At 53.1% G+C, this 13,164-nt stretch overlaps 1 protein-coding gene across 5 annotated transcripts in view; it reads right to left on the bottom strand.

Moving 5' to 3' along the window:
• LOC146835265 (HORMA domain-containing protein 1-like) overlaps positions 1-13,164 on the bottom strand; it is a 1,528,718-nt gene that overhangs the window by 140,901 nt on the left and 1,374,653 nt on the right. For 2 of the 5 annotated variants that reach the window (XM_085602851.1, XM_085602850.1), the window contains one exon: positions 11,271-11,514. The exons of the other annotated variants lie outside the window; for them this stretch is intronic. In XM_085602851.1, the coding sequence (XP_085458977.1) occupies positions 11,491-11,514 (24 nt within the window). In that variant the 3' untranslated portion in view covers positions 11,271-11,490. Of the gene's footprint in view, positions 1-11,270; positions 11,515-13,164 lie in introns of those variants that run through there. 5 annotated transcript variants of the gene reach the window in all.

A 13,164-nucleotide genomic window follows, 5' to 3' on the forward strand; every position in this document is an offset into this window, starting at 1 on the left:
CAGAACAGGTTGTTCTAATTAGACAGGCAGAGTCTCATTTGGGGGGCTCACTGAAGAGCTGTTCAAATTGGTCCGTGAAAGGAAAAATGAGCACTTAACCCATTGAAGGGTAAACCCACTGGAGGGTTCAATTGGATGCATGAAATCACTGCAGGTCCCGGCATGCACCTCAAAAGGGGATAAGTAACGAGCACACCGAAAGCAGCACACCGGAGGCAAGTTTAATACCGTGCATGGGACAGTGCAGTGCACGCATTTCTGAAGCTGCTGCATTTTGGCCTCTGAGGAAAGGGAAAGAATTCCCTGAAACGCGTCAGGCCGTGGGACTCAAAGAAGGGATGAGAAGCTGCCTGCCTTAGAAAAATAAAGGAGTGTTTCCTACCTGTAATGGAGTGCGGCCTCGTATCTGGGGAAAACTTGTGAAGACATTAATCACGGCGCTTCCAGGCCGTGGAGGCAACGCACCGCCCTGGAGTGAACTTGGGTCTGCGCGAGAGAAATGAGCTTCTCTCGTGATCGGCAGAACAGGTTGTTCTAATTAGACAGGCAGAGTCTCATTCGGGGGGCTCACTGAAGAGCTGTTCAAATTGGTCCGTGAAAGGAAAAATGAGCACTCAACCCATTGAAGGGTAAACCCACTGGAGGGTTCAATTGGATGCATGAAATCACTGCAGGTCCCAGCATGCACCTCAAAAAGGGGATAAGTAACGAGCACACCGGAAGCAGCACACCGGAGGCAAGTTTAATACCGTGCATGGGACAGTGCAGTGCACGCATTTCTGAAGCTGCTGAATTTTGGCCTCTGAGGAAAGGGAAAGAATTCCCTGAAACGCGTCAGGCCGTGGGACTCAAAGAAGGGATGAGAAGCTGCCTGCCTTCGAAAAATAAAGGAGTGTTTCCTACCTGTAATGGAGTGCGGCCTCGTATCTGGGGAAAACTTGTGAAGATATATATATATGTATATATATATATATATATATATATATATATATATATATATATATATATATATATATATATATATATATATATATATACGTATGTATATATATATATATATATATGTATGTATGTATATATATATATGGAGGTACATATATGTTTTCACATATATGATTGTGTTTCCTGGGTCCCGCGCATGGGCGGGAATATTCTAGTGCTTATGAATTTGATGAGGATACCCCTGGAAGAGAACTGACTCCTTCCACTAGTGCTGCAAAAAGGTGGCATGCAACATTGCCAAAGAACCTCCAGAGGTTTTGTTGGCGAAGAATTTCATGAGCATCAATGGTGGAGCCTTCATGACCAGAGTCTTTTTGCGGTTGTCTTAGAAGGAAAGCCTGTGCATCTTCTGGTGCCTTGTATTTTATATCCATTTTTTTTTTTTTTTTGAAAACCTTTATTGTGCACATTTATGTCGTCTTACAACGCACAGTCACTGTCCAGGTGGTAAAGCAGTTAAATAAAGTGTACATCTCCAGATATGAGAACACAGCCATTTAGCCGACAACCCGGAGGTCCGGCGGCATTATGCAGGATGACATGCGCGCAGAAGAGGGGGTGTGCGCGTTGTGAAGGGAGTAGGCGCGGAATGTTACGTATGTGCTTTTTAGTTTTAGAGGTGTCTCAGGTGCATGCTATCAACGGTAAAGGATGGCGCTGTGATCTAACCCACTCCACGGCTATGCCGGCTGCCACCCAAGCCCCAAGCCAGTGACCCAGCGGACGTCGCCATGTCCCCAGGATGTAGAGGCCTCCGGGTGGCCGAACGCCAGCAGCGCGCTCAGGGTGCGGGCCGAAGCGCGGCAAGGATAACCCAGTATAGCTCACAGCTACACATACGGCAGCGCATAGAGCTGGCGAGCCTGGTATGCAGCATCATAGTCCTTATCTATCCCGTGTATGCATAGCAATAATATGTGCTAGGGTTAAGGTCATAAACTCAAACAGGGCTGAGGGGGAGAGGGGGGGTGAAGAGGGGGGGGGGAGATCGGTCTGCGGCAGAGCAGGAGGGTCATTGGCTGTCAGGCTGGGCTCGGCAGGGCCGCGCGACGTGTGCGTGGAGTCGCAAGTCAGGAGATGGGAACAATAGAGACAGAGGGCTTTCAGGGAGGTCGAGTCTCCCTGGTGTCCGCGTCCGCACCCGCCCACCAGTATCCCCAGGACGTCAGGGGCAAGCAGGGGCAAGGGGGGGGGGGGGGGTAAGAGTCGTCCTCCCAGCAGCCCCAGGGCCGGCGCTGTCCCACCAGCGGAGGTGTAACATATCCCAGGGATTCAGGTTATCCCCCTATCCCGGCAAGCCCTCTGGAATGTCCCAAGGAGAGTGTCCCAAAGGTGTGCAATGGGGAACTTCCGGAGCCCTGCCGTTTCCTCGCGAAGGAGCACCGCGCTCTCTGCTTGCGCCCAATTAACAAAGGAGGCTCTCCAGTGGCGTACGTGTGGGGAAACTGCTGCCTTCCAGTGCTTGGTAATCATGCGTTTGGCCGTGATAAGACCCATGTCCCAAAAGCGTGCCTGCACCTTATTGTCTTTTGTGCGCTTGTAGAGTCCTAGAATGCATGTTTCCCATGTGTGTGGGAACCGCCCATCTGCGCCGTACGCGAGCAGTGGCAGCACCGTGTCCCAGTATGCCTGTATCTCCGGGGAGTGCCATAGCATGTGTAACAGATCCGCTCCCGGCAAGGAGCATCGCGGGCAGGTTGCGTCTGTCCTCGCGAAATATCTGTTAATTTTATCAGGGGTGAGGTATGCGCGCTGTAGGATGTAGTATTGTATAAGTTTAAAGCGGGGGTTGCGTGGGATGTTCGTTGGGCCAGCCAGTATCATCGCCCATTCCTTGTCCGTCCAGTCTCTTCCCCTGTCCGTCGCCCAGCGCTCCCTCAATGCTATTGTGGATGGCTGTGAGTGCGCCTGTAGTGCCTGCGCAAGCCAGTGTACGACGTGCGCGCCATGGCCCATAACGTGTAGGTATTGCATGAAGGTATGCATCGGAGGCTCATCTGTCATGTCACCCCAGGAAGCCGTGAGTGTGCGCAGAATGGAAGCATGTAGGAGGAACTGCCCCGCCGGGAGGGTTGAGTCTTCAGACAGGTTGGCGAACGTGAGCAGTGCGCCATCAGCATATAGATCGCTCAGCGTGGCCACTCCCGCTTGGTCCCAGCCAGCTAAGTGAGTCTCCGTGAGCGGCCCCGTCGGGCTGGGCATACCCAAAAGTGGTACGCTAGGGGCATAAGGTTTCGTAGCGCGCGTGAGACGAAGGCTCCTCAGAAAGCATCTGCGCGCCACTGCCAGGTAGATCTGGGAGGGGCAGGGTGCGCGGGTTATCGGATGGAACAGCGCATTAATGTGCGTTTGCGTCCATGTAGCCATGTGTGTGGCCGTGTCTTCGAGGTGTTTGCCGCTCAGCCATCCCGCCACCCATTGCATCTGCGCCGCGAGGTAGTACAGCTCCAGGTTAGGAACCGCCAGACCCCCCGAGTCTGTGGGCATATATAATTTAGTCAGCGCCACTCGTGGCCTTCCCTTGTTCCAGATGAGTGAACGGAGCAATGCCTCTAGGTCGCGAAAGAGCCTGACAGGCACATACAGAGGCATGTTCGCGAAGTAGTAGAGGAGGCGAGGTAGCACAATCATTTTGGTTAGCGCCACACGGCTGGGCACGTTCAGGGGTAGGGTATTCCAAAAGCCAATTTGCGCTCGGATAGAAGCGATCGCTCGGCAAATGTTCCCTTCCAAGACATCCGCCGGCGTGCGATAGATTTGGATCCCGAGGTATCGGAAAGTGGTGGGATGCCATTGTAGCCTGTCTCCTCCCAGCCGGATGTCACATTCCTGTACGTCAGGGTTAAAGGGGTACGCCCCCGACTTGGCCCAGTTAACCCTGAGGCCCGATATTCCTTCAAAAGTGCGGAAAACGCCAGCGAGGGAGGCAGGGATGGCGGTTATGTCCCTGACGTACAGTAGCAAATCGTCTGCATACAGTGAGACGGTGTGCATTCCATCCGCCAGCGGGATTCCCCATTCCAGCCCGTGTGCTCTGAGGGTCGTGGCCAATGGCTCCATGGCCAGTGAGAACAGCAGTGGCGACAACGGGCAGCCCTGGCGGGTGCCCCTGCAGACCCGGATGGTGTCCGAGATGAGGCGGCCCGTGCGAACCCGGACTGTCGGTCTGCCGTAGAGCAGGCCAATCATAGTCTGGTATCCCCCCCCCAGTCGATATTTCTCTGTAACCGCCCGCAGGTACGGCCACTCCACAGAATCGAAAGCCTTCTCCAGATCCAATATGAGGCATCCCGCTCGCGGCCACTGCCGTGTAGCGTACTCCTGCACCCGGAAGAGGCGGCGTATGTTAAAGGAAGTGTGGCGCGTGGGGACGAACCCGTTCTGGTCACGGTGTACTAAGGTGGGCACATGGGGGGCCAGTCTTCTAGCCAAGGTAGAAGCCAAGATTTTATAATCTGTGTTCAGGAGTGCCAATGGGCGATAAGAGCCCACCTGTGCACCATCCTTGCCCGGTTTAAGAATAGAGACCAGCGTGGCTTCATTTAATGTGGGGGGCAGAGCGTCAGTCTCCGCTGCCGCAGTGTACATCTTCAGCAGCTCCGGAATGAGAATATCCGAGCCGGCCTTGTACATCTCGGCCGGCAGTCCATCCGGACCCGGCGTTTTACCATTCGACAGATTAAAGATGGCTTCTCGGAGCTCATCAGGCTCCAGTGGGGCACCTAGTTCGTCCTGCTGTGCAATAGTTAGGTGCGGCATTGGCAGGGGGGAGAGGTAGTCAGCGATAGCCATAGGAGGAGCCGCCAAGCGGGAGCGATACAGCCCTGCATAATGAGACGTGAAGGCTTCGTGGATACCGATCTGTGTGTACACTAAGTCCCCCCCTCCCGTCTGTACAGCCGCCACTGGTGTCGAGCGAGTCTCCTGAGAGATGAGCCACGCTAAAAGTTTGCCAGGTCTGTCGCCCAGGTGATGCGTCCTCGCCGAGTGCGCGGCATAGTTTATGTTCCGGAGTCGCTCTAGAAGTCGTGCGTGTTCTGCGCGGGCCTCATGTAGCGGACCCCCGTCGCCAGCCACAGCCCCCTCTTCCCGTGACAGTAAGCCCGACTCCAAGCTGGTCAGGTCCCTCTCCAATTGGAGCCTTATGTGCCCCTGCGCGCGTAGACAATGTCCCCTGAGTACTACCTTGAAGGCGTCCCATTCCGTCTGTGGAGTTGACGCCGTGCCAGCGTTGTCCTCGAAGTATTGCGCAATGCATGTGAGCAAGTTATCTCGGAAAGCCGCGTCTAGCAGCAGCGCAGGCTGCAAGCGCCAAGTGGGGACAGGAGGGTGCGGGTGCGCCCAGGCCAGCGACATGAAGTGTGGGTTGTGGTCCGAGTGCGTGCGGCCCATGTATTGTGTGTCCGTCACGTGGGGTAGGAGGGCAGTGGAAGCCATGAACCTGTCCAGGCGGACATGTAAGTCGTGAGCGCCGGAGTAGTAAGAGTACGTCCGCACCCCCGGGTTGCGCTGCCGCCAGACATCATGTAGGTCCCATTGCGCAGCCCATTCCAGTAACGCTTTTGTGGCTCCCCGTGTAGAGGCATTAGCGGGGGGTGGGGAGGAGCGGTCCAGCGCCGTATCTAGTGTGCAATTGTAATCGCCCCCTATTATCCACGAGGTTGCGTGCCATGGCGCCATGACCCGTGAGATCCGCGCCAGGAAGCCGCCCTGATCTACATTGGGGGAATAGAGGGACACTAGTGTGAGAGGCTGGCCATCTAATCTGCCCTGCGCAGCCGCATATCTGCCCTCCCCATCTACCGCCACCTCCGTAGTTACCCAGGGGGTCCCAGGGCGGATCCATATCAGCGTGCCGCGCGCATAGGAGGAGTACTCCGTGGCGTAAAGCTGCCCCCGCCATCGACGGCGCAGTGCTTGCACCTCAGCACCGTTCAAGTGGGTCTCTTGGAGTAGTGCTATGTTGATGCGATGGCGCTTTAGGTAAGAGTAAATTTGATAGCGTCTGGTTGGTGTGTGCATTCCCCTGACGTTCCAGGTGCATATTTGTATATTAGTCATGTCAGCTACTCGCGCCTGCGCGCCATCTCTCCTCCCAAGGTGCGGTCCCCCGGTCAGAGGCCCCCCAGCTCCAATAGCCCGTCCCAGCCGCGCAACTGTCATAGGTGTCATATCCGCAGTACCATGATCTCCAACAGGGTAGTGGGGTAGGGAACAAGGGGAATGCAAAAAGCCTTAACATGGCAACAAAGTCCAAATACCAAAAGGTCGGCCACACAACAGGTCGCCGTCCAAACACTCAAGTGAGCTCGCGAACTATACAGTCTAAGGGGGTACTTGTGGTTGCGTTCAAACAGTAAACAAAACAATGCAGTTACGGGTGTGCCCAGTGTCCCTCCCGGGTGCAGCATGCAAGCCCTCACTGGCCAGCGGAAGCCCAGTGTCTCCTATGCCATGCTGCAGCAGCTGTACGTTCAGGCATCAGTCTGGGGTGTGAAAGAGTATCAGGGGGGGTGCAAGCCCCCTCCTCCCAGGCAGGTCAAGTCGCCGCGGGCCGGCAACGAGTCGCGGCAGAGCATTCCCCCGTGCCCGCAGCGGAGGTGCGTGAGCCGCAGATGAACAAGTAGGTAAAGTACTTACAGTGGCCAGTGCCGCATTTCGGCTCCCCAGGGCAGCGACAGTGTGAGCGTTGGCAGGTCCAGAACAGCCCCAGGGCCAAGCGGGGCAGAAGCCCCGGCGGGTTCTCATTATGTAGGTGGCAGCAGTCAGGCCCAGCCGCCGTCAGCCAAAGAGATCCACAGTCTGGGGTGTGACCTCCGGGGGTCCCCCAGAGCTCTGCGTGTCCGGCAAACCATATATAGCCTCGTCGTCTGTAGAAGACGCTGCTGGGCTGGCGCCCGGGTGGAGCGATGGCGCCGGGGAGTTGCTGATTTCCGCCACTCTGCGTAAAGCATCTTGTTGCTCCTGTTGGACAAGAGCCGCCGGCGGGGAGTGGCGTACTGCCTCCCCGAGCAGTGGTGGCGTGAATGATCGTCGGCGACGTCGCCTTCCCGGGCCCCTGGACTGTTCTATCGTGTTGGCTCCCGGCGCCCTTCGCGGCGCGTCAGGCATACCTCCATCCAGCCAGGCCGCAACCTCCTCAGGGCTCATAAAGAAGTGTGTCTTGTCACGTAGCACGACTCGTAGTTTGGCCGGGAAAAGTAGCGAGTACTTTAGGTTCGCTTCACGCAGCCTCCGCTTGACAGCCAGGAAGGAGCGTCTCTGTCCCTGAACTTTCGCAGTGTAGTCCGGGAAAAACATCACCGCAGCGTTCTCGACGGTGACCTCCCCGAGGTTCCTGGCTTCGCGTAGGATCGCGTCTCGATCTCGGTAGTTGAGTACTCGAAGGAGGAATGACCTGGGGTCAGAGCCCGGTGGGCTCTCTCCACCACAAAGTGGGGGGAAAGCGTGCCAGCTGGAAGAAGGTCTCGTAACCAGTCCTCGACCCTACGTGCGGGATCCGCTCCCTCCCATTTCTCTGGGATGCCCACGAGGCGAATGTTGTTTCTTCGTGCCCGTCCTTCTGCATCTTCAGCCCTGCCCTCCAAGAGGTCCATTCTGGTGAGGAGGTCACGTACCTTTGTATCTGTTTGCGCCACCAATGGTTCAACCGCTGCCACTCCATCTTCCAGCGTCTTAGTGCGGGCCTGCAGTTTCTTGTGGTCGGCGCGGAGGTGGGTCAGGTCAATCGCCACGCCATCGATTCTGGTCTCCAGGGAGGCGCGCGTCTGTTGCAGCGACTCTTCCATCCGCTCCATGGCCGCCAAGACGCTGTCCAGCTTCGCCGCCACGTGGTCGGCATCCATCTTGTGCACCGTTTTCGTTTGTCTCCCCTTTGCCACCGCAGATCCCGATCCAGTGCGTGTCCGCGCTCCTCCCGGCATGGAGCTGGTGGCGAGCGCAAGTTAATGACCCCCGGTGTTGTGTGCCAGGGGCCCGTCGGTCGCGACAGGTCACCCCGGCGTCTCCGAGATCGCCGCTGGAAGCCGCGTCTCACCTGCCGCAGAGCTAGTGGCTCCAAGCAGCGCAGGGCAAAGGTCTCGTCCCAGGGGAGCAGGGCACCTGTGCAGCTCCGATCAGGTCCAATCTCTCGGAGGTTCGTCGGCGCTAGTGCAGCCGCAGGCAGCGTGGCATGCTGGTCTATGGGGAGCCTGTGCGAAGGAGGCCAGATTACGGCGTAGCAGCCCTCAGGCCAGAGCGGGGGGGGAGGGGGAGGTGAGTTCCCCGCGTTACGCCGCGGGTCCCAGGGTCGCCGTCTCCTCCTCAGGTTCCCGTGGCTGTCCCCTCTCCGGGTCTACCCCGCCGGCCCCCAGGCCCCCGTCCGCCGACTTGCCTGTCCACTGGGCACCGCAGAGGGCATCCACGCAGGCGGCCGAAGCCGCTCCCAGGCCGCCGTCGTCGCCGTCGTCGCCCGGAGTCCTCCCACGGGGGAGGGGGGTCCCCCAGGAGCCCCCGATCGCTGTGTCCGTCTCACAGGGGGTCACGACAGCAGTCGCAGGGCGTATCCTATGCCGCAGCGTGAGGCCTGCGAGGGCAGCGCGAGCCGCGGACTCGCGTAGGCGCCGTCCACAGGCGTGGGTTCGTCAGTGCAGCGCCAGGCCCGTCGTTGGTGGCAGCGTCGTGCGACGTCTCCAAGGAGCCCCAAGTTTGGCCAGGGCATGCAGCAGGGAGCAGATCAGGGCCAGCTATAGTGTTGGATCGCGGGAGGCCGCCGAGTCCCTCGAGGCCTGGTGTGTCACCTCAAGCCGCGGACTCGCGCAGGCGTCCTCCCCAGGCGCGGGCTCCCCAGGGCGGCCCCAGTCTCGCCGTCGGCGCCGGTGGTGCGCGGTGCCCCCGATGCGCCCCAAAGTTGGCCAGGGCATGCAGCAGATGCCGGATCAAGTCCGCCGGCAGTTTTGGGCCAGAAAAAGGAGGATTTAGCGGATAAAAGGCCCGGTGTAGGCGAGCTCAGGCAGGAGCTCTACCCGGGCATGTCCGCTCTCGCTGCGTGGTAAGCCACGCCCTTGTATTTTATATCCATGCAGGGCACAGCCGCCGCCACTGTTGCCCGATTCCTCATTATCTTTATACCTTCTCACCAGACCCTATCTATTATTGGGATTGCCTTAGCAGATTTACATACTGTCTCCTTAAATTGGTTAAGATATCAGCCTGTTTGCTTTACAAGAATGGGTCACTCAAAATATTTGGAAGCCCACTCTAAAAGGGCATGGAAAGGTCCAATGTCATCAGGAAGAGAACTAGCAGCTGGAGGAATAGGTGGGAGTGAGACTGGGGCCACATAATAATCCCATTCCACTCCATCATCTCTTGAGTAAGTTCACTCTCCACTCACTCATACTCTTGCAGCTTCCAGCTGCGGATCCCCTAAAGATTATTACCCCTCTTAATAACCATCATCATCTTGTAATTTGACATGTAGATGCACAGGACTGTAGGCAGGGCCAATGGGACCATTCTCCTCAGATTTGTTGATGTCTAGTAAGTGTGTAGGTGGCAGTGGAGAGACCTTGCTGAGAGAAGTATGTTGCAGTAGTACAGGTATGCCCTTATCAGAGATCAGAATAATACTTAGTTATTTTGTCGGCTGACTCGTTAATGATGTCGCAAACAATATTTTTTGTGTTTAAAATCGGTCATTGGCACAGATGAGGGTGCCCTTGTCATAGTTATTGATGCAGATGTAGTTATCGTCGATGGTGCTGCCGCCGTCGACGGTGCTGCTTCGATGTCATCAATGACGCTGTTGTCTTTGTAATCATCATAATTCATGATGACAAAGGGCCAGATGTAGGTAAATTCAATTTAGCGAGTCCTTAATAGCGATTTTAACCGAATCGCTATTAAGGACTCACTAAATTGAATGTAGGTAGGAATCTCTAAAATATTAGCGATTCCTTAAAATTCCTTCATAACGAATCGCAAATTGAGATTTGTTAATAAGGAATACCTACCCATTCATTCCTATGGGCTAGGAGGCCCATAGGAATGAATGAGAAGATATTCACTATTTGCAATTCGGTATTAAGGAATCGCAAAGGACACCCTGTTGCACCCCTGAAATGTGCAGGTGTGCACATGTGGCGCACATACATGCCCTAAGGGCATGAATGTGTGCCACATGGCACTTTAAAAAAAGCAAAAAAGTGTTTTTTTACAGGAAATCACTAATTACCACCAACTTGAAGTTGGTGGTAATTAGCGATTCCTTAAGCCTAAAGTGCACTTTCTTTTGTGCTACCTACATTGCATTTAAGGAATCCCAATTTGTGATTCCTTAAATGCAAGAGCAAAATAAGGAATCGCAAATTTTGCGATTCCTTATTTTGCTAGTAGGTTTAAACTCACCTACATTGCTCTCAGCCAAATACCGATCCCAAACGCTGAAATTCTGCGAATTTCAGCATTAGCGATCGGTATTTTGCCACCTACATCTGGCCCATAGTCATCGTAGTCATCAACAGTGGCCTCGTCAATGGCTTCTTCGATGACGTGTGTCTCGCTGGTGGGGGCCCATTGATAACAGTTATGTCTGAGGGATAACTGCAATGAAGGAGTGGCGGCCTGGTTTTCTCAGGTTTTGCAGAAGAAGATGATTCATTTATCTTTAGGGTCCTCTCTATAGGAAAGACAGGGTTTGACTCAGAGTGCTTCTTCTTTTCTGAGCTCTTATGGATATTTTTTGAGGGATCGTCTTAAGAATCCATCTCTGAAAATCTCTCTTATATGGTTTCTTTTGAGATTTACATTTTCCTTCATCACCAGAGAAAGGCTCCTCTTTTACTTTTCATTTTTGAAGCCAAATTATTTATCTGCCTTTCCTGTCTTTGAAAATTTTACCTAAACATGTAGTATAGTACTTAAAGTCCTTGGTGTTATGCTTTGCGTATAGATAGTAAAGGCTTTCCTTATGAGGGTCTACAGTGTGGAGCAGAAGCTTGCCACAGGTACCACAAAGCCTGAAAAAGCCTTTTTTGAAGGTTTCTACCGTATTTCCTGTCAGGCTTATCTTCCAGAAGATAACATATCAAATGGATTGCCATTTGGCAGCTGAAACGAAGGTCAAAAGTTGACAGAATCTGCTTTAGAGAAAGATAAACTGAGCAGAGCTCGGGAAGGCTTCCTTCACATGACCTGCAGTTACGAATAGTGTTTCCTGATCTGCTTCCTGATTGAATTTAGGTTCTTATTAAAATACTGTGAGTTGATTAACAAAGTCACTTCCATAAGCTTGTTAAGCAGTGCTTTTGTTTATTGTGCTTGTTGTAATTATGTTGGGACTCCCACCTTAACAAAAGGGAAAATTCATGTATGTGAATCTATGAAGAATTTAATACTGGAGAATACTTAAAATATGTAACAATCTTATGTCAGATTCTTCATCTTGATCTCCTTCTCCGACTTCTAGCTGGATCCAGAACTTTTTCTAGCAATTCCTGTTCACCAGTGCTAAACATGACTATATCCGTAATTCTTAAAGACCAGGAGGGAAAAAGACAGAATAACAAAAAAAAATCATTAATACAAATAGCTTGAGGAGTAAAAAAGAGTACTACAGACAAACTAATCCACCTCAGTGTGGGGAAAAGGAAAGCCTATGAAGGAAGATTCCTATCAATCAGGAAAAAGATTAGCAAAGATGAGTAAGGATTAGTTACTTACCTGTAATCCTAGTTCTCTTCCAGGGGTATCCTCATCAAAGTCATAAGCATTAGAATATTCCCGCCCATGTGCAGGATCCCGGAAACAGTATATTATATGTTCCCCACATATATATATCCATACATATATACCTATATGTATACACAAGCAATTGCAGCCCATAAACCCTAGAGCTGAACCATGCTGTAAGTAATTTCCACTACACATAAGAAAATACCATTATAAACATGAGAAACAACATTATAACTTGTTTGGAAACTGTTTTAATGCTTAGAAAACAGCAGAAATTCTTAGAAAACACTGAAAGCATAGGAAGCTCCCAGGCTGCATTGCAAATACCCAGTCTAAAAAGACGGAAAAGCTAACTCATAGCTGCATAGCAAAAAACTGACACCGTGCCTTTAAGGCACACCTGACCCCCACCTTCCCATCATGCCTCAGGGGTGGCAGTTAGGTCAGTTGTTCTTTGCGGAGACTGAAAAGTCATGGCACAAAGAAATAATAACCTCTGAAACTATCACACCTTTGCCCGGGGAGGCGGGAGGGTTGCTTATGACTTTGATGAGGATACCCCTGGAAAAGAACTAGGATTACAGGTAAGTAACTAATCCTTCTCTTCCAGGGGATCCTCATCCATAGTCATAAGCATTAGAATAGAATAGCGAGCCTACCTCATCCCCCTGCGGGCAAAGGAAAGAAAAACAGAGAAGGAACAGTATGCTCAGATAGACCCAGCTACCCAAACAGGTTCCTCAAGGAGGCTTGGCCTACTTGGGCATCCGCCCTGGAATCGGATTCGAGGCAGTAGTGCCTGGTAAAGGTGTGAACCGATTTCCAAGTGGCCGCCTTGCAGATCTCTGCCATTGGAACGTCATGCAAGAAAGCTACTGTGGCCGCTTTCCCCCTAGTAGAATGAGCCTTAGGGGCCAAAGGTAAGGGCCTTTTCGCCAGCTGGTAGGCTAGGGTAATGCAGGAAACAATCCATCTGGAAATGGATCGTTTAGCCGCTGGGAAGCCTGTTCTCATGGCGCCATAGTTGACAAACAGCTGATCCGTCTTCCTAATGCCTCTGGTACTTGCCAGGTAGAATTTAAGTACCCTCTTGAGGTCTAAGGAGTGGAGCGACCGCTCAGCCGGGGTCGCTGGATTCGGGAAGAAGGATGGCAGAGAAATGGACTGATTAATATGAAAATCAGACACTACCTTAGGGAGAAAAGATGAATGTGCCCTTAAGACCACTTTGTGCTGGTGAAAAACTGTGTACGGCTCTTTAGTACACAGAGCCTGGATTTCGCTTACTCTGCGTGCCGATGTAATGGCTACCAGAAAAGCGGCCTTCCACGAGAGATGCTGTAAAGAAGCTTTGTGGATCGGCTCAAAAGGTGGGCCCATCAACTTGGATAACACTAAGTTCAACTCCCACGGAGGCGAAGGGTTTCGAACAGGGGGGTAAACTTTTTT

This window comes from Triturus cristatus, chromosome 4_2, assembly GCF_964204655.1.
Source record: "Triturus cristatus chromosome 4_2, aTriCri1.1, whole genome shotgun sequence".
NCBI classification, from domain to species: domain Eukaryota; kingdom Metazoa; phylum Chordata; class Amphibia; order Caudata; family Salamandridae; genus Triturus; species Triturus cristatus.